Source organism: Eucalyptus grandis, chromosome 3, assembly GCF_016545825.1.
Source record: "Eucalyptus grandis isolate ANBG69807.140 chromosome 3, ASM1654582v1, whole genome shotgun sequence".
NCBI lineage: Eukaryota > Viridiplantae > Streptophyta > Magnoliopsida > Myrtales > Myrtaceae > Eucalyptus > Eucalyptus grandis.
Genome location: NC_052614.1, coordinates 52,717,817 through 52,739,535, shown reverse-complemented (window position 1 = coordinate 52,739,535; position 21,719 = coordinate 52,717,817). Strand labels below are relative to the sequence as shown.

The 21,719-nt window shown below is 36.7% G+C and overlaps 1 protein-coding gene and 1 pseudogene across 1 annotated transcript; both read right to left on the bottom strand.

Moving 5' to 3' along the window:
* Positions 1 to 1,243: 1,243 nt before the first annotated feature.
* On the bottom strand, positions 1,244 to 3,418 carry LOC120291961 (annotated as a pseudogene).
* A 15,872-nt stretch (positions 3,419 to 19,290) lies between these two features.
* On the bottom strand, positions 19,291 to 21,719 carry LOC104437700 (aurachin C monooxygenase/isomerase). The gene is made up of 4 exons (XM_010050696.3): positions 21,289 to 21,719; positions 20,683 to 20,984; positions 20,388 to 20,598; positions 19,291 to 20,113 (listed from the first exon to the last, which is right to left on the bottom strand). The coding sequence occupies exons 1-4, from the start codon at positions 21,562 to 21,564 to the stop codon at positions 19,619 to 19,621; spliced, it is 1,284 nt and encodes a 427-aa protein (XP_010048998.2). The 5' UTR covers positions 21,565 to 21,719; the 3' UTR covers positions 19,291 to 19,618.

Genomic DNA, 21,719 nt, shown 5'->3' with positions numbered 1-21,719 from the left:
GGCTGGATATTTTATGCAGTAGTCTTATAATAAACATAACATTTGCTAAAACTAGTTAGATAGTTTCAAAATCAAACATAGAAATTATTTATGATACCTTTCACGCAAGCAATGTTATTGGTTGTCGACGTTGCATTAGCCATGTAAAATGATAAACGATAGGTTCGACATGTTTGTTGTCTTGTAACTAGAGAAATGTTTCGAAGTGCGATTTTTGTGATATTATTTTCGGTTATCTAATGGTACTACGTTAAAAACTTTCTTTTTTCTTTTTCAATAAGTAATCATTGACATTCCTATTTTTTTGATATACGAATACATACATAGCTAACTTTGGCACAATGATAGATTATGAATATTTTCTTATTCATAGATCAAGTTGACTAGTTTGTGGGGGTGCGGAACAAGTTTTCAGCTGCTATACAAGAACTATTGCCGCTGTAACAAGAAATAGGTAAATTATATGCATCGGTTGGCCTAATCCAAATGCTTCAATAGATGAAACGATCCATAACCCTCTTAACACAAATCTAAGGTGACATCAGTCAGATCATGTGGCGGTTTGGCTCAGATTGATTAAAAATTATAGCTAGACAGCAATGGCCAGATATTTTATGCAGTTGTCATATAATATGGCAATGACATCTACCAAAACTGGTAAGATAGTTTCGAAAATCAAGCATCAAAGTTGTTTGTGATACCCATCGTGCAAGCAATATGATTGGTCGTCCGCGTTACATTAGCCATGTAGAACGATGAACGATGGGTTTGACATTTTTGTTTTATTATAATTAGAGAAAAATTTTGGTCGAAGTGTGGATTTGAGATATTCTTTTCGGTTAGCTAAAGGTTTAAAAACTTTATTTTCTTTTTCAATAAGTAATCATCAGCATTCCTATTTCTTGATATGTGAATGCATACATGGCTAGCTTTGACACAGTAATAGATCAAGAATATTTTATTATTTATAGATCAAGTTGACTAATTTGTGAGGGTGAGGATTATGTTTTCTACTACTGTACAATGACTATTGCTACTGTAACAAGAAATAGGTAAGTTACATGCATCAGTAGATGAAATGATCGTCAACCATCTTAACATAAATCTAAGGTGAATGTCACCATTATCAGTAATGATACTGGTTTAAGTCGAATTACTTAAGAAGATGCATCTCTTGCTCTATCCAGCTAGAGCTAGAAATAATTTGTAACATATATGAAATCCACATTGACATGCCCAGAATGGCAACAAACACAAAATAATCAGCATTTGCCTGTCGAGAAAACATTGCTCGATCAGATCTATCAGAGCAAAGGGTTGTGTCCGAAGAAGGGCACGGCTCTCAACTGAAGCATCTCGCATTCCTCCCCATTGGCTGTGTTAGGATTGAAAGATCTGCGGTCAGGAAGCTCAAGACCTTGTTTTATCCTCCCGACTCGTCGGGCATGCAAAACTTGCTTGGATGCAACGGGTAGCCTAATGGATTGGTATTCTTCAAGAGCAGCCGTCAGATTTTCCGACCCCAACTTCTCCAAGCACCGGCCTAGGACCGCTGCATCCAGAATCGACATGTTTGTGCTCCTCGAGCTGTGTGGTGTTGTGGGGTGTGCTGCATCGCCGACAAGTACCACGTTGTCCCAAACTATTCGTTTTGGGGGATCGCAATCGTAAATGGCATTGACAAAAGGTTCTTTAGTTTCTCTCATGACCTGAACGAAAGTTGGATGCCAAATTTTCTCTGCATCTTGGTACATCTTCTGAATCATTTCATCACTTACTTTCATAGTAACCGAATTCCCTGTATTTGTCAATAACAGACAAAGTATGAGATAGCAAGACGCAAGGACTTACGGAAAGGCATGCATATACAATGATATCTATATGATGGCTCCTATGTTCTAGGTTTTAATGAATTCTGGATATATATATACATACATACATACATAAATAGACCAAGATCTTCCGTGAGATATGCTCGTGTAGTTGCGCCAAAAAATCTTGTGAATAAACAGGAAAATTATTGGAAATTTTAGTCATGATTGTTTAGGTCTTTCAGTATATCAGCAACTGCTATTACAATCGTACAATCGAGGAGCAAGATGGGCGACTATTACCTCCAAGTGAGGCTCAGGTTGGTTTAAAAACCATATCCAGTTCAGCCTTTTGTTTGGGATCTCAAATAGAAGGGTATGATTTCCGGGTGTCAAGTCGAAGTACAAGCATTTTTCCGAGCTCTGGATGTGCCTCCCTAACGTTCTTGATAGTTTCAGAATCTTCAATCCCCGAAAAATGAAGAACTCCTCTCCAGGCGGAGTAGCCTGAATACCTATTATATCGACATAATCATGAAAGATAACAAAAAGGGGTAAGTTAGGGATTCATGCATAACAATTTGGGCAAAGAAGTAACAACCTTAGTTTGACGTCGGGAAAATAGTGCTTGCGAATCAGAGAGTTGCATCCATCTGCAGCGACGAGCAAATCTCCGTCTACTTCCGCAGTTTCTTCGGTCGCGAGAACTCGGGCCCTGATTTTGACCGATCGCTTATCCTTGGAAATAGAGAAAGAGAGGGAAAGATGGCCCCACAGGAATATTTCTGGTGGCAATGCAGAGAACAGGTGGTCATGCAGACTGGACCAATGTGCTGCTCTATGATTGAAATTCTCATCTCTTGCTAGTATCTTCCTGGATTTCTCGTCATTGATTGCTTGGTTTTATTACAAATAGGCACGTACAAGTTTGGTGAGAACCAGAATACAATTTTGCGTGCCACCCAACAAGCAAGATCAATCTCTATATGTTCAACTATAGAAAAAGATTTAAGTGGGGATCCCAGGGGTAATTTACTAGGCCAGCCCCCGAGGGTTTACGTCTAAATAGTGGCTTGCAACGAGGTCCCACCAGTGTTACCGAGCACCGGAGGATCGTGTGATCCCCGAAAGGTGATCTCTGTCCCTGAAAGGTGATCTCTGGCGGTCCCTCGGTCATTCAAAAAAGAAAAAAAAAAAGACTCAAATCTCCTGGAAGAGCTAAACATCTCCTCTCGGTGTCGAGCAAAGTAAGAACTTGACAATCAAGGTGCAAGAAGAAAGACATATTCTGCGCCAATTCTTTAGTAGCTGCGATCTTAACTTCAATGTATATCATAATTCAAACCTTAGGAAGACTTGGAGTAGACATAGTTTATCATATGAAGTTCCCTTACAAGATCAATGACGAGAGGGGAGGTGATGTCATGGAGGAGTTCAGGGTGTCCAGTACAGGACCCGATGAGCTCCTGAGAGAGCGGATCCAACGCAAGTCCTGCACCAGTGGGGTTTCCTTTCAGAGGCCTGCGCGATTTCTCTATGACCACAACGTCCCAACCCGCCACAATGAGCCCATGCTCCCTCCTACGATCACTGATCCATCGTATCATATAGCTAGAGTAATCATCAATTATAATTATGATGAAAATTAAAGATGTAGGATAATGTTTTGATCTATATGGAAATTGAATAAAAAACGAATTGAAAAAGATCTCCAAATAATCTACTCGATATGTTATCTTTTGATGCTGATCTTTAGAAGATTCTGCACTGTACTGATTTTGATTTTTTACCTTTTAGAGGCTGTCCAAGGCTTTTAAGTGTTGTGTCTCATTTGGTTTTGTGACTTAGATTGCTGATTTATACTATAGTTGCAGAAAGTTGGATTCCAGAGTCCGGAAGTTAATAAGTAGACGATAATTGGGTCGGTGACAAATTTCATGTCCTAATAGGGTCACGCGCAGAAATATCATTATAAATCAGATCTAAGATTCTAAAGTCCATTAGCTTAAAAAATGATTTTTATTTTTAAAAATTCAATAGCCATGATATTAAATAATGATAACACACTAATCTCGTGACATTTCTCGTGAAAATGATGGCAATAAAATAAATTCGTTTTTTCAATATACGAACCTTCACTTACCATGGAATCGTCATTTAACATAGATTTTATGTCAATTCATATATAATTTAGATGAAATTAACCTTTAAATGATTCTATAAATTAGATAACTTAGAATTCAGAAATTGCCTAAACGAAATAGTTAAAGTTTTCCACTAAATTAATAACCAGATACCTCATCTTGAAGCCATAATATTAATATATTTATTTATCCATATCAAGTCGCATGAGCTTTATTTTCAAATTAATTGACTGCCTCGTTACTGAGTCATTATTAGACCTTAACTACTAAGACCGGGTCATGATTAAGTTCACCTCAACCATCAAATTATATGATTGCCTCATTCAGGCATGGTGGGTCGTTCTGATCTTTATCCTAACCACCAGGTGTAGCTTTACAGTTTGTGTCAAATTCTAACTCGTCTCCATACAAATAGTATGGAGATAACTAGAAGGTGTATTTTTTTTTTTTTTTTACATAATCTTTTTTTTTTCATTGATTTAACAATTAGACAAAGAATCTTGAATTGAAAGGAAAAGATACAATTAGAGTCATATACTCCACTCTATGAGTAGAAATTTCAAAATTTACCCATTAAGATAAATGATTAAAGCGATAGACCTAAACATTGATTATACCGTTCCACATAATGCGACAATAATGTGCTGAGAAGTATTGATTTGTTGATAATTTGGAAGTGTGGTAATGATGATTAAATACTTCCTCTTTCTGGAGAAAATTTCAAATAAAACCTTGAAGTAAGCCTTTTTTTCAACAGAATTCTTAAATGAATCTTGTATCAAATAAGGTTATGAAGTAGCCAGTTTCATCTCAAAACACACCCTAGCACCTAGGCTGGCAAATTCTCCATCGCATCTTCAAAGTTCAAGTTGTGATGGACATCCTTATAAGATTTTTGAAAACTCTATCCAATTAAAGAGCTCTATAGTTTCCTTAAGTTTTGCTTATTTTCTCCCTCGGTATTATGAACACACATGAGTTGATTTTGGCCATTTCCAATGCCTTAGATGGTGAAAAGAATTTAAACAAAGTCCCACAACAATATAGGAAGACTACATAAGTGGAATCGGGGTTGATAGAGAATTCTCATGATAGCAAAAATCTAAAAGATATCAATATGATGCGAATGAATAAAGAGAATATATATATATATATATATATATATATATATATAAATTTCTAACTAATATACCATATTTTCTTTCATTTGTAAACTTTGCGCAAATAACGTTGACCACATTAACAATTTTTAGAGAAGGGAGATGATGTTTGAAAGTACTTAATGACTTTTTGTTGTCTAGACATTATCATAATAATTCTTGGGGAGAAGAATAGTGTAAGTACTATGACTTTGGTATGATGCTCATTTGAGGGTCATAATTTTATTTTGGCTCTCTTATGATGCATTTGGTAACATTTTTGTTTCAAAAATAATTTCTTTTCAGATATAATATTTTTTCTATTTCTATTCTCTATAATAATTTCTAAGAAAGAATACATTTGGTAACTATACAAAATTTCTATTCTTCACATAGAAAAAAAAAATGAATATGTTTGGTATAATTCACAATTTTTTTATTTGTTTAATTTTTTTGATAGTTTTTGTGGATTTCTCTTTTTTTCCTCTTTTTCTTCTTGCTCGCGGCCACCACGCGACCAGCGACCAAGGCCAATGGCAGGTGGCCAACAACCGATGGCCGACCATCGATTGGGGGCAATGGACGACGAGGGGTGAGGAGCAAGAAAAATGAACAAAAAAAAAAAACTTATTTTTAGAAATTATTTCTAAAAACAAGAAGCTACTTTTTTCTAATTCTTATTTTTGTTCCAAATCTAGTCTCTGGTTACTTTTCTATTTTAGGGAATAGGAAAATTAATTGACGTTACCAAACGGATTTATATTCTTTTTTTGCTTTAGGGAATAAAAGAACGGAAAAACAAAGAAATTGGAACATTAACAAACAAACCCTTAAGTGCCACATCAGAATAAAATCAATTATTTAAGTGCCATTTCCGGCCAACCATCCTGCGTGGGATTTTTTAATTTTTAATTTTTTCCTTTTTTTATTTAAATTTTTCAAGGCTGATGCCTTTCTTACCTTTTTAGGGCTGGTGATCGACTCTTAAAAAATTCAAAGAAAAATTAAAATTATTAAAAAATTATCCATATCAATGTTAATGAAGTTATGTGAAATGATTAGCGTTCACATCAAATTTTCCAGCAAAATAAATCACTGATAGCACTCAAGTAAACAAAATAAAGTTATGATACTCAAGTGAATACTGTAAGAAAATTATGATATTTGCGTTGTTCTTATCTCAATTCTTGGGCTATCTACACCTTCTTCTTTTTTCCTATTGTTGTCGAGGATTTTCCGTAAGTTTGAACTTTCGAAGATGTGACAACGGATGGAGTGATTTTCTTTGCATCCTTCTTTTGCATCCTTCTTTTGCAGGGTACACCTATGATCGGGAGCCTTAGTCAAACAAAAAAGCAGCTGATTTTGCAGACAGCACCAACAGCTGATTTTTTATTCAATATTCATTTTGAGCGTCATCAATTTGATGACGCAGAAACTTTATTGATTGGGCCATGCTTACCCTCTTCAGTGTCTTCAAAGGGTTGACAAAACCCTAAATGTCGTATCATTCCTCCATAGCTCTTTTGCCCGCATGATGCAGAACCCAGTTTTATATTTGAATAGTGACCCAGTTTTATAAGTCGGCAGGAAGAACCTGTTAGGGATTCTTTAAGCTTAATTTGAGCATATTCTGCTAGCTTGTTAAGAGCTCGTTGTCTCATGGTTAATAACCAAACATGTATCCATAAAAATAGTGGTGGATGCATATCTAACTTAGGGAGGTGAGACAAAAATAATTGCAATACAAAACTCAGAGGAGGGAGGGGGAGACATCACAATCTCGTATAATATTGTATAGAGTATGGCACATGGTATGATAAAGTTTCAATAAGTAACAAGCCGTTGGGCTAGCAGAGTGATGTAGTCCACTCTTCCCCTCTACTTGTCACTATATAGAAATATGAGAATCCTTCGTGATAAAGTTCGAGATATGATATGAGATCCATGATTTTTGCTATATTCTATATGATATTTAGTTAATTGTAGTAATAAAGCTAGATACTCTCATAACCTATCATGTCAATTGTTTTGTATGAAGATGGCATATTGATATAAATGAACCTATAAATGTACAAATAGAGATAGCAAGAATCTGTCACGATTCACTACTAAAAAAACCACGAATGCATAAACAAAGATAATATTCATCAATCAAACCATGATTGTTGTATGATCTAAATCTTAAACGGCAAATGAACTCATTGCGTTATTGCAAGATCATAGGTTTGATTATGACATGAAACTTTAACAAGCAATGGCAATATCTACAAGGTAGATTAGCCAATGAGTGTCAAATCTAGTAAGATGGAGAAAACGTGACCACTCACCTTCATGATTCCAGAAAGTATTGTCTTCGACTCTCTCGTCACTTGTGAAGCTTTGACATGAATCGTAGAGCTACAAAGGAAAAGGAGTTTTGACTCTTGTACCGTTTTCGTGAATTTCTTACATGAATCTTTTACTCTCTCATTGTTTAGGTTGAGTTTTGACGTGGACCAAAAAACCAGGTAGTCGACGAGCTTCAACATGAATTGTTGCCCCTCATTCTTCGAGAATTAGAAAGATCTTTTTAAAGTTTGAATTTGTTCATTGAATTTGTTCATTTAAAATATGGTTTCTTCTACTTCATTTTTATTTTCTTATTTTTTATTATGTTTCCTCTTTTTTTAATTTCTTTTTTATTCCTTCCTATCATTCATTAAAAAAATTATCAAATAAAAAATTATAATAATATACCTCAAATATGTAATAGATATCAATACTAAACATATATAAATAAATAAATAAATAACAACAAAAATTATTTTACATTAGAATATTATTTATATTTAATTATTATTTTAATTTTATTAATTTCAGAAGCTTGCTATTTGACAAAAATAACATTTACATCATTGATATAAAAAATTCTATCCACTTTTATTCTACCTCCCCTATGAGATATTTTTATTTAGTCTAATCTATTTTATATCTCACATTTTTTTGTCTTGGGTAAGAATAAAACATAATATATGATATATTTTATCATATTCTGATTTTTATTCTAACTACCATATGTAACTTTACGGTTTGTGTCGAATTCTAACTTTTCTCCATACAAATAGTATGGAAATAACTAGAAGGTGTATTTTTTTATTTTTATTTTACATACATTTTTTTTTTCATTGATTTAACAATTAGACAAAAAGTCTTGTATTGAAAGGCAAAAGATACAATTAGAGAATCATATGTGACCACAATGAGATCCTCCGTTCTATGAGTAGAAATTTTAAAATTTACCCACTAAGATAAATGAGTGAAGCGACAAATCTAAACATTGATTATGCTATTCCACATAATGTAGCAATCATATGCTGAGTGCTATTGATTTGTTAATCGTTTAAAAGTGTGGTAATGATGATTAAGTGCTTTCTCTTTATAGGGAAAATTTCAAATAAGACCTTGAAATAAGCCTTAAAAAAAAGTCCCTAAAATGGATCTTGTATCAAATAAAGTTATGAAGTAGTGAGTTTAATCTCAAAACACACCCCCAGCACCTAGGTTGGCAAAATCTTCACATCTTCAAAGTTTAGGTTGTGGTGGACTTTAAATTTTTTGAAAACTCTATCCAATTGGAGAGCTCTATAGTTTCCTAAAGTTTTGCTTATTTTCTCCCTCGATACTATGAACGAACGCAAGTTGATTTTGGCCATTTCCAACGCCTTGGATGGTGAAAAGAATTTCAACAAAGTCCCACGACAATGTAGAAAAATTACATAAGTGGAATCGTGGTTGATAGAGAATTCTCATGATAGCAAAAATCTAAAAAGATATCAATATGATGTGAATGAGTAAATATTATAATAATTTCTGACGGATATTCTTTTCGGCTATCTAAAGGTGCCATGCTAGAAACTTTCTTTTCCATAAAAAGTACAACCCAAGTATCAAAACTTGGCACTAAGGGACACATACGTGGCAAAAGTTAGGAAAGTGCCACTTTCTTTTTTAAAAGTGGGACACTTAAGTGCTACCTTCGGCGAACCTACTGGAAATCCTATGTGGCAATTTTTTTTATAAATTTTGCTCACCTACATGGCTCGCCGGAGAGTTGACTTAGTTCTAACTCACCCAAAACGACTCGATTCCATAGTTGGCCAAAATAAAAGTTCTAAATCTGCCAAAACGACATCGTCTCTCAAATTACCCCAAATCTAAAACCCTAAATCGGCCAAAATTCGTATTAAAGTGCTCGAACCCTAATTTCGATTTGCCCAAAATTCCATTGTCGAATATTAAAAATGGAGAGCAAGATTTTTAGCAGCGTCTTAAATTCCTCTCACCGAAGCGAAGGAGAAGGCTAGCTTTTCTATTTTTGTGGGTTATCGAGTCTAAGAAGAATATCGTGGACTCAAATGAATCCTTGGAGAAGATTTTATGGATGCGCTCGATATAAAAGAAAAGTCGAAGTACAAATACTTCAAATGGGTCGATACGAAATTCTCTCATTGAGCCATAGAGGTGATATTGGATCTACTTAATGAACGGCATCAATTTCCATCTATGCTTGTGGATGACTTGGACGATATTGACTTAATGCAAGTTCAAACATTTTTGGTTTAACATTTGAAGAATGAAGTTTCAGGGATGAAAATTGAACGGAGGTGTTACCAAGCGTTTATTATGGTGTTTTTTTGTTGTCTATCCTACTTTATGATGAAATGTAAAGTACTTAAAGATGAGAAAAAGTTTCTCTGATCGCCATAGTTGAAAATGAGTGGACAAATGCAATTGTTTTGGATCAAATGTAAGCTCTTTTTTGGGGGGGGGGGGGAGATAAGAAGAATTTGTGTTGTTCCACAAGATCATTGTGGCTTTGTTGTTGTTTGTGCTGTCATATGTATTGTGGGTTACTTCTTGTGTTTGTGGGGAGGTCCAAAAGGGAATGAATGAATGAGATGCTGCTTGTACTATGTTTTTGCTTATTCTTGAATAAAAACCAGTAATGATGGATGTGTATTGGGTCAATGTGTTGTGGTGGCTTTTAAATTGAACTAAATATAAACATATACCGGCATCAAACATTGAATTGAATGGAGTTGCCATAAATTGGATTGCCATCAGCTTCTCTATTTTGCTGCAAACTAGTATATACACAAGATAGATACGAGTGATCACTCGAGTGCCATAAGTTGTGTTTAATGATCACTTAAGTGCTAGTCACAATGAAAGAAAAAGGATCATTTAAGTGTCAAATTATTACTAAAAGTAATTACTTAAGTGTCACTCATAATTAAAAGTGAATACTTAAGTGCCAAGTTTTTTAGAATGTGATCAATTAAGTGCCAATTTTTGTAGGTTTTCTCTAAAAATTACGCCAGCCACCACCATCGGCCGCCAACCACCACCACCGGCTACACCCAGCACCCCAACCACCATCTTGAGCCACCATCGTGCCGGTGGTATGTTGCTGTAGAAGGTGCTGGTGCAAGCTGAGCCTTACATTAGCTTGCACCAGTACACCTAGTGTAAGATGTGCACACTATACATTTGCACCAGGTGCAGCACAAGCCCCCAACTCCCACCACAAACCTACCACCACTAGGCATCACTAGCCACACCAACACCCCAGCCACTACTATAGACTCACCACTGAGTAGCCACTGTGCTGGTGGTCGGTCTTTTGCGGAAGGTGTTGGTGCAAGTTGAGCCTTGCACCAGCACCACCTGGTGCAAGATATGCACAATGCACACTTGCACCGGATACAATACGAGCCCCCAACTGAACCCCCACAACAAACCCACACCACTAAGCATGACCATCCACCAACACTAGCCACTAGCCACACCAGCACCCCAACTACCACACCACAAACCTAACACCAACATTACCAAGTAAAAGTAGAATAAAAAAAATGAAAAAGGTAAAAGAATTTGACAAGCAGCAAGATCATTCCATTGATATTGAAATTAAGTCTCACAAACTCAATAACAAACTAAAAAAAAAAAACCATCAGTAGCAAGTTATTATAAACAAAACTGACTCCTGAGTTCCATAAATCCTATCTCGTCCCATTTTATCAATCAATATGCACAACGCCATATGTTCGTGCTCCTTTTGATAGACTTTTCACTTAATTCATAATCACTGCACTCTTTCTAACTAGACGTGCAACTTCTTCTTCAACCTTTTGAGGATGCACTGATTTAGATGGAGCTGCAATTATCCTAGGTTGAATAGATTCAAATGGACCTATAACTGGGTTCTTACTATTCTTTCTTGTTGGCGCAGTTGATGTCTTTTTCTTTGTTGGCGTAGCCATTGATTCTTAAGTTGGGCTTTGAGAAATAAGAACTTCTTAACTTCTCTCAGGCTACAAAAAGACAATTAAATTGTCAACAAAAGTTTGCAGCATAAATTAAATTAAATACAGTCAATAAAACTTACATTCAAAATGACTATTCTAGTACGCTCCTCTGTATAAATGCCATAACCATATTATCTTAGCATTTTCTCTAGAGCCCCTCTTGTTCAAAGGGGAGCATCATTTTCAGGAACTTATAATTGGCTAACTCTTCTTCTCACCTATGATTTCTTGGGCCCTTCATTCAGCCCTTGAGCTACAGCCGAGGCTTTTTTGACCAATTCTTCAACTAGGCGTCTTCTAGATGGCCTTTTTGTAGTTAGCCCTTCACTTGGCCTTCTTCTAGTTGTCCTTTTATATAGCCCTTTAGCTTGGTGACACCTTGTTGGCTCTTCGGGTGGTATTTGTGGTGACCCTTGTAGTGATTCTTCTAATGGCCCCTATGGTGACCCTTGTGGTCGCCCTTCAATTGGTCCTTCTGTTGGCAATTGAGCTCCAACTTACCTTCTTCAAACTTGAGAAAGAGGTAAAAGATACCATGAATATAACATTAGACTATATAATAACGTAAAGGAAAATTGAATACAAATTGTTGAACATATTGGGTGTATTTTTGTTACTGAAGAACAGTCGACTAAACTGGCCCTTTAGCTACTTCGATCAATCCTTTAGCTGGCTATCTTCTACCTTGCCTTCTTTGAATAGGCCCTTCAATTTCAAGTACTGTGGGGGCTTCAGCCAATCTTTTATGTATTCTTCTCGTGATTTGATAAAGACATTACATACAAGACCAATTGGGATTATGTAAATATTTATAATAAATCACAAAGCAACATAAACACCAATTTCATGACTTACTGGGTTTCTTGTTGTCGATTAAAGAACAGTTGACTTTCTATTGTGCCCTTCTTCAACTGTCCCTTCACTAGGCCCTTCAACTATTCATGCTGCTTCCTCAATTAACAATCTTTAGTATTGTGCCCTACTACGTGGCAATAAGAGCACGTCATCTTTGCACCTATCCTAATCATTCTTTGCTGACCCGAGACCTCCCCTTCTACCATTCTTCATCTTCGTTTTGGCCTTCCCATTTTCTTCTTCAGTGGCAAAGGTTGAGGTGTTTTACGATCTGTTGGCTCCTAAAACTTGCTACTTCTGATTGGCTGCATCATGAATTGATACAAAGCAAGGAATTTCGATTTTGTGTACCAATAATCAATGTAATCCTCTACGTTGTGGCTCTTCAATTGGATGGTACATATGGCATATGCACAAGGAATTCCACTTGGTTGCCATGCTCTATATGAACACTTTCTCATACGTAGATGGACAACATACTTATCGGAACCGTTCATTATCTCATATCATTAATCCCCATTCCAAATTGGATGACAATAATTACTTGCAGCCAAGTTTTCATCTAATTTCTTAGCAATCCTAGGACCACATTGCCTAGTCCACTTTGCAACCTCATCTTTTTGTTTATGCAACCGAATCATGATCATAACTCGTGTATCTTCAAGTATCGAGATGATTGGTTTGCGTCTGGCATATATTATCTTCCCATTGAATGCTTCGCATATGTTGTTATTGATATTATCGCACTTGAATTCCTCATTGAAGAACTTCCTGCACCAATGCTTTAATTCTGTTTGGAATAGTATAGCACAACCTTCATTTGTCAACTGAAATAGTCATTCTTTGGTTATCCTAAAGTCAGCCATGTTCGTGCTTTTTGCTACCTGCCAAAATTGCGACTACAGCTTATCCCCTTTATAGGTCTTTGCCCAATTTTTGTATATGTGCCACACACACATTCGATATTTGGCATAGGGCGACAACTTCGCAATTGCCGAAACTAGTCCCTACAATAAGTCAAAGTAAATAATATATGCAAATAACATGTCAATATCATAAAGCAAACAATTGACTAGATTTTTCAAAAAGCAAGCATTATCTTTTGTTAGTCACTCATGAACGCTCACCCTTCCCCATTTGTTATCTCTAAGTTAGCCATAAGATTTTTTAGGAACCAAGACCAATTGTCCTTGTTCTCAACCCTTACAACAACCCATGTTAGTGGGAACATTTGGTTATTCACATCTCTTCCAATCGCGGCAAAAAATTCTCCCTTGCACAAGCCATTCAAGAAACAAATGTTCAATACCATAATCCGTCTACAACTAGCTAAAAATCCCCATCTACATGCATTGAAGCACACATAGGACTTATCGAACTTGGTTTCACTGTTAGGAAGTGGCCTCTCCATGGCATCTAGATACACTTTACTTGAAGGGTTTTGTAACCTACACTCCTAAGCATAATCCCACACTTTCCCATATTCTTTGCCATACTGACTAATAAGTATTATCATCACCTTTTACTTCAATCTTTTGCACTGACTCCTAGATACATTGATGTTTACACGTTCCTTCACCAGCATCCTAAAGTCAGTTTTTTTCATCTTGGGTATCAGCTTGATCAGATCAAAGAAGTGCTTGGACAACCATGTACTTGTTACCTTTTTGTTTTTGAAATTAATGAAACAAGTATGTTCCTCTTGATAGGTTCTAATATGGAGGGATCCCTCCTCCTATCAAATGCACCGTAGATCTCCCATAGATAATTTTGCTGCAAACACCTAACTTTTACAAAGTTCTTAGTGTTTCTAATGAAGTCAATATTTCTTTGTGCAATAATGGAGTTTTTAGTATAGCTTCCTTAAATTGTTTCACATCTTGGAATATCATACCTACTGACAAAGTAGGAAAGGCAACGGATGGATCATTAGAAGGAAACTTACTTTTCCTTCTACGCACAATTCCTTAATCTTCTTCAAGCTCGTCCTGAGAAGTAGCATTCTCAACACTTTCTTCACAATCAGTCTCCTAGCTAGCAACAACAGCATCTACAAAGCCTTTGTCCCTGTTTGGAACTTCATCAGTTATCTACAAAGCTACAAACCTATCTGACAAAAACTCATTTTGTTTTTTCCTTGATTGCGTAAGCTCCTTGTCGTCGTCATCACTTAAGAAATTTTCAGTAGACAACCCTTCATCATCATCATCACTGGATTCAACTACTTCCCGATAAAATTCAATTATTATGACATCACTTATGTCACCATTACTTTGGTGAACTGCATCTGCACCCCTCTCCTTCCCGTCCTATCTATCATGCCCTCCTTCATCCTTAACCTCAGTACTTAGCTTGAATACCATCTCCTCCTTTTCCTACTTGGGTGCTCTCTTCATCATCATCTTTGTCCTTACTATCATTATTGTACTCAACATATACTTTCGCCTTTTCACCATGAAGATAATGATACAGGACATCCTTAAAACTATTATCATCTTTTAAGTTTCTCAAACCATCTCTTAAGCTTTTTTGAGGAACACAATACAACTACTTTTGTACTTTACAAGGCAAATATGTCACTATATTCCTAACAAATCTAATATAAGATGCATTCTTTATATCGATAAAGATAGTGCCCTCATTTCCCCCCTCATACTCTCACTCATCCTCCCCAATCACAAAATCTCCACCGTAACAAACAATAACAGCAACATAATCCTTATCATAAAGCCATTTCTGCAACAAGGAGGAAAAAAATAATTAACTTTTGAGACCACATTTACAAAGGACAATAGACAATTGCATATGGAGGTCTCTACACTCTCATGGACTTTTTTAAAGAAAAGAAGGAATAGGGAAGAGATGCACATGTAAGACCATTTACTGGAAATATGCCCTTTGGACAAATAGAGGTCCCCACACGACAGCTAGTTTAATTATATCGCATTTCCTTAACATATTGACTAAAAAAAAATGTCCCCACGATAAGCACGAGTTCTCATGACACCCATTTTAACACTTCAATTTTTTTTTTTTTTTTATAAAAAAAAAGTCCAAAAGTCTCCATGACAACTACTCTGAACCATAAAAATCGTCCACACACATCACATTTCACATCTGACACCTAAAAATTACTCTCACACATCATAATACCACATTTGAGCTATAAATCATACATCATTGTAACATAGGACCCCTAATTTTCTCCTCACTGAGCCCTACATTTCATGGCTGAGCCCTAAATTGTTAATCCGAACCCCATTAGGAATCTAGCACCACATTTGAGCCTTACATCTCCCATCAAAATACCATCCAAGTGTTACATTTCCTAGCCGAGCCCCAAATTTCCAGTTGAAGCCCTAATAATTGGAGCCCTAATAGATGAGTTCCAGCCCTAATTTCACCACAGGGGAGGGGGAAAAGAGAACAAACCTGAGCGAGCGATGATGGCAAGCAACGATGATGAGCGATGACCGCCTCGATAAGCATGAAAAGGTGACCGTGAACGGCGATAGAGAGATGGATGTCATATCTAGTGTGAACAAGAGCATGAATGGAGAGGAGCGGCGACGACCAAATTTGGCTAAACCTAAAAATAAGCTAAACGACGTTATTTAGCACCAAAGAAAAACAATGTCATTAAGCTTGGCCAAGCTAGCGTGGATGGGGCAATGTTGTTTTCCTCGTCCGTGCGCTTTTTTTTGTTTAAAAAAAAAATATTTGCCACCTCGGTAAAGCATGTGGCTAGAAAATGCCACGTATACAATTTGGCCGGATTCTCGTCATCAGCACTTAACTAATCCATTTTGGTCTGATTTTGGCACTTAAGTGTCCCCTAGTGCGAAGTTTTGGCACTCTAGGTGTCCGATACTCTTTCTTTTCTTTTTCAATAAGTAACCACCAGCATGTCTATTTCTTGATATGTGAATGCATACATGGTTAGCTTTGACGCAGTGATAGATTATGAATATTCTCTTATTCACATATCAAGTTGACTAATTTGTGAGGGTAGGGAACAAGTTTTTTGCTTATGTACAAGGACTATTTTCACTATAACAAGAAATATGTAAATTACATGCGTCAATTGGCTAGCCAAGTGATTCAATAGATGAAATGATCCTTAACCCTCTTAAGACAAATCTAAGGTGACATCAGTTGAAATATGTGACGATTTGGCCCGGAATAATTAAGAATCATAGCTAGACAGCGACAAGCAGATATTTTAAGCAGTAATCTTATAATATGGCCATGACATCTGCCAAAACTAATCAAATAGTTTCAAAAATCAAACAAAAAAATTATTTATGATGCCCATCACGCAAGCACTGTGATTAGTCATCCACATTACGTTAGCCATGTAGAACGATGAACTATAATTTCGACATGTTTGCTTTAATGTAATTAAGAAATATTTCGATCAAAGCGTGGATTCTGGGATATTCTTTTCGGCTATCTAAAGGTGCTTCATTAGAAACTTTATTTTCCTTTTTGATAAGTAAACACTGGCGTTCCTACTTCTTGACATGTGAATACATACATGACTAGCTTTGACGTAGTGATAAATCAAAAATATTTTCTTATTCATAGATCAAGTTGACTAATTTGTGAGGGTGAGGAACAAGTTTTCTGCTGCCATACAAAGACTATTGTTGCTGTAACAAGAAACTGGTAAATTACACGCATCAATTGGCCTAATTAGAGTACTTCAGTAGATGAAATGATCCTTAATCCTCTTAAGACAAATTTAAGGTGACATCGGTCAGAACATGTGGTGGTTTGGCTCGGAGTGATTGAGACTCATGGCTAGATAGCTACTACTAAATATTTTATATAGTAATCTTATAACATGGCCATGACATATGCCATTGTTTCAAAAATCAAACACATAAATTATTTGTGATACCCATCACACAAGCATTGTGATTGGGCGTCCGCATTGCATTAGCCATGTAAAACGATGAACCATAAGTTCGACATATTTGTTGTATTAGGAACATGTTTCGGTCGAAGTGCAGATTGTAGAATATTCTTTTCGGCTATCTAAAGGTGCTACGTTTGGAACTTTCTTTTCCTTTTCAATGAGTAATCACCAGCATTCCTATTTCCGAATATGTGAATGCATACATAGCTAGCTTTCACGCAGTGATAGATTAGGAATATTTTGTTATTCATAGATCAAGTTGACTAATTTGTGAGGGTAGAGAACAAGTTTTCTGCTTTTGTACAAGGACTGTTGCTGCTATAACAATAAATGGGTAAATTATATGCATCAGTTAGCCTAATCCAAGTGGTTTAGTGCATAAAGGATCCTGAACTCTCCCAAGACAAATCTAAGGTGACATCGATCGAAACATATGGTGGTTTGGCCCATAACGGTTTAGAATCATAGCTGGATAGCGACAACCGGATATTTTGTGCAGTAGACTTATTAAGGGTCATGACATTTGCCAAAACTAGTCAAATTGTTTCAAAAATCAAACATAGAAATTATTTATGATACCCATCACGTGAGTATTGTGATTGGTTGTCTGCATTACGATAGCCATGTAGAACGATGACCCTTAAATTCACCATGTTTGTTGTATTATAATTAGAGAAATGTTTTGGTCAAAGTGCGGATTTTGGAATATTCTTTTCGGCCATCTAAAGATGTGACGTTAGAAACTTTATTTTCCTTTTCAATAAGTCAGCCCTTGCGTTCCTATTTCTTGATATGTGAATTCATAGATGGCTAGCTTGGACGCAATGTAGATCAGGAATATTTTCTTATTCAGAGATCAAGTTGACTAATTTGTGAGGGTAAGGAACAAGTTTTCTACTACTGTACAATGACTATTGTTACTGTAACAAAAAAAAAAAAAACAAGTAAATTACATGCATCAGTTGGCCTAATCCAAATGCTTCAGTAAATGAAATGATCATTAACCCTTTAAACACAAATCTAAGACGACATCGATCAAAACATGTAGCGGTTTGGCTTGGAGTGATTAAACATTGTAGCTAGACAGCGACGGCCGGATATTTCAGGCAATAATCTTATAATATGACCGTGACTTCTGCCAAAACTTGTCAGGCAATTTCAAGAATCAAACACAGAAATTATTTGCAATACCCATCAATTGAGCAATGTAATTAGCTGTCCACATTATATTAGCCTTGTCGAATGAATGAACAATAGGTTTGACGTGTTTGTTGTATTGTAATTAAAGAAATGTTTGGGTTGAATTGCAAATTTTGGGATATTCTCTTTGGCTATCTAAAAGTACTATAATAGAAACTTTCTTTTCCTTTTCGATAAGTAAACACCGGTGTTCCTACTTCTTGACATGTGAATGCATACATGACTAGCCTTGACGTAGTGATAAATCAAGAATATTTTCTTATTCATAGATCAACTTGACTAATTTGTGAGGGTGAGGAACAAGTTTTCTGCTGCTATACAAAAACTATTGCTGCTGTAATAAGAAACAAGTAAATTACACGCATCAGTTGGCTTAATCTAAATGCTTCAATGGATGAAATGATTCTTAATTCTCTTAACACAAATCTAAGGTGATATCGATAAGAACATGTGGCGGTTGGGCCTAGAATAATTGAGGATATGAAGTGGTCTTATAATTTGGCCATGACATTTGCTAAAACTAGTCAGATAGTTTCAAAAATCAAACACACAAATTATTAGTGATTCTCATTATGCAAGCACTTTGACTGATCTTCCACGTTACGTTAGTCATGTAGAACGATGAACCATAAGTTCGACTTGTTTGCTGTATTATAATTAGAGAAATGTTTTGGTTGAATTGCAGATTCTGAGATATTCTTATCGGCTATCTAAAGATTCTTCATTAGAAGCTTTCTTTTCCTTTTCAATAAGTAATCACCAACATTCCTATTTTTGGACATGTGAATGCATACATAGCTAGCTTTGACGCAATGATAAATAGGAATATTCGTGATTCATAGATCAAGTTGACTAATTTGTGAGGGTGAGGAACAAGTTTTCTGTTGCTATACAAGGACTATTACTGCTGTAACAAGAAATAGGTAAATTACATGCATCAGTTGGCCTAATATAAGTGCTTCAGTAATTGAAATGATTTTTAACCCTCTTAACACAAATCTAAGGTGAATGTCATTATCATTGGTAATGATACTGGCTTAAGTGGAATTACTTAAGAAGATGCATCTCTTGCTTTATCCAGCTAGAGCTAGAAATAACCTGTAACGTGTCTGAAATCGACATTGACATGCCCAGAATGGCAACAAACACAAGATGATCAGCATTTGCCGACCGAGAAAAGGTTGCTTGATCAGCTCTATTAGAGCAAAGGGTTATGTCCGAAGAAGGGCACGGCTCTCTGTAGAAGCATCTTGCATTCCTCCCAATTGGCTGTGTTAGGATTGAAAGATCTGCAGTCAGGAAGCTCAAGGCCTTGTTTTATCCTTCCGACTCGCCGGGCATGCAAGACTTGCTTGGATGCAACGGGTAACCTAATGTATTGGTATTCTTCAAGAGCAGCCGTTAGATTTTCCGACCCCCACTTCTCCAAGCACCGACCTAGGACTGCCGCATCCAGAATTGACATGTTCGTGCTCCTTGAGCTGTGTGGTGTTGTGGGGTGTGCCGCGTCGCCGACAAGTACTACATTGTCCCAAACTATCTGTTCTAGGGGATCACAGTCGTAAATGGCATTGACAAAAGGTTCTTTAGTTTCTTTCATGACCTGAACCAAAGTTGGATGCCAAATTTTCTCTGCATCTTGGTACATCTTCTGAATCATTTCATCACTTACTTCCATAGTAACCGAATTCCCCTGTATTTGTCAATAACAGACAGATATGAGAGAGCGCAAGACATAAGGGACTTACAGAAAGGGATGCATGTATACAGATACCTATATATATAGACCAAGTTATATATATAGACCAAGTTCTATGAGATATGCTCGTGTAGTTCTGCAAATAAATCTCATGAATAAACAGGAAAATTATTGGAAATGTCTGTCATGATTATTTGGGTCTTTCAGTACATCAGCAACTGCTGTTACTGTCGTACAGTTGAGGAGGAGCAAGATGGGCGACTATTACCTTCAAGTGAGGCTCAGGTTGGTTTAAACACCATGTCCAGTTCAGCCTTTTGTTTGGGATCTCATAAAAAACGGTATGATTTCTGGGCGTCAAGTCGATGTACAAGCATTTTCCAAGCTCCGGATATGCCTCCATAACGTTCTTGATGGTTTCAGAATCTTCAATCCCCGAAAAATCAAGAACTCCTCTCCAGCCGCAATAGCCTGAATACCTATTATATCGACATAATCATGAAAGATAACAAAAAGGGTTAAGTCAGGGATTCATGCATAATAATTTGGGCAAAAGTGACAACCTTAGTTTGACGTCGGGAAAATAGTGCTTGCGGATCAGAGAGTTGCATCCATCTGCAGCGACGGGCAAATCTCCATCTACTTCCGCAGTTTCTTCGGTGTTGAGAACTTGGGCCCTGATTTTGACCGATTGCTTATCATTGGAAACAGAGAAAGAGAGGAAAAGATGGCCCCAGAGGAGTATTTCTGGCGGCAATGCAGAGAACAGGTGGTGATGCAGACTGGACCAATGTGCTGCTCTATGATTGAAATTCTCATCTCTTGCTAGTATCTTCTTGGATTTCTCGTCATTGATTGCTTGGTTCTAGTACAAATAGGCGCGTAACAAGTTTTGTGAGAACCAGGATACAATTTTGAGTGCCGCATAAAAAGCAAGATCAATCTCTATATATTCAACTACAGAAAAGGAAAAGGACCCATATCTCTTGGAAGAGCTTAACATCTCCTCTCAGTGTCGAGCAAAGCAAGAACTTGACAATCAAGGTGCATGAAGAAAGACATATTCTGCGCCAATTCTTTAGTAGCTGCGATCTTAACTTCAATGCATATCATAATTCAAACGTTAGGAAGACTTGGAGTAGACAGTTTATCGTATGAAGTTCCCTTACAAGATCAATGGCGGCAGGGGAGGTGATGTCATGGAGGAGTTCAGGGTGTCCAGTCCAGGACCCGATGAGCTCCTGAGAGAGCGGATCCAACGCAAGTCCTGCGCCTGTGGGGTTTCCTTTCGGAGGCCTGCGCGATTTCTCTATGACCACAACGTCCCAACCCGCCAGAATGAGCGCATGCGCGCATGACACACCTGCTATGCTCCCTCCTACGATCACGGCCTTCGGCTTAGGTTTCAGCTTGTTTTGATGAGGAGGATCATGACTCTGATTCATGACTTCTGTTGTATCTTCTCCAAGACTTGCTCTGTGTTTCTATCTCATAAAGAAGAGAAATGGGGTTCCAGAGAGATGAGACTTGGAAAAATTTAAAATCTAGAGCTCCTTTGCTCTGATACTATAAAAACAAAGAATTGAGTCTACTTTACATC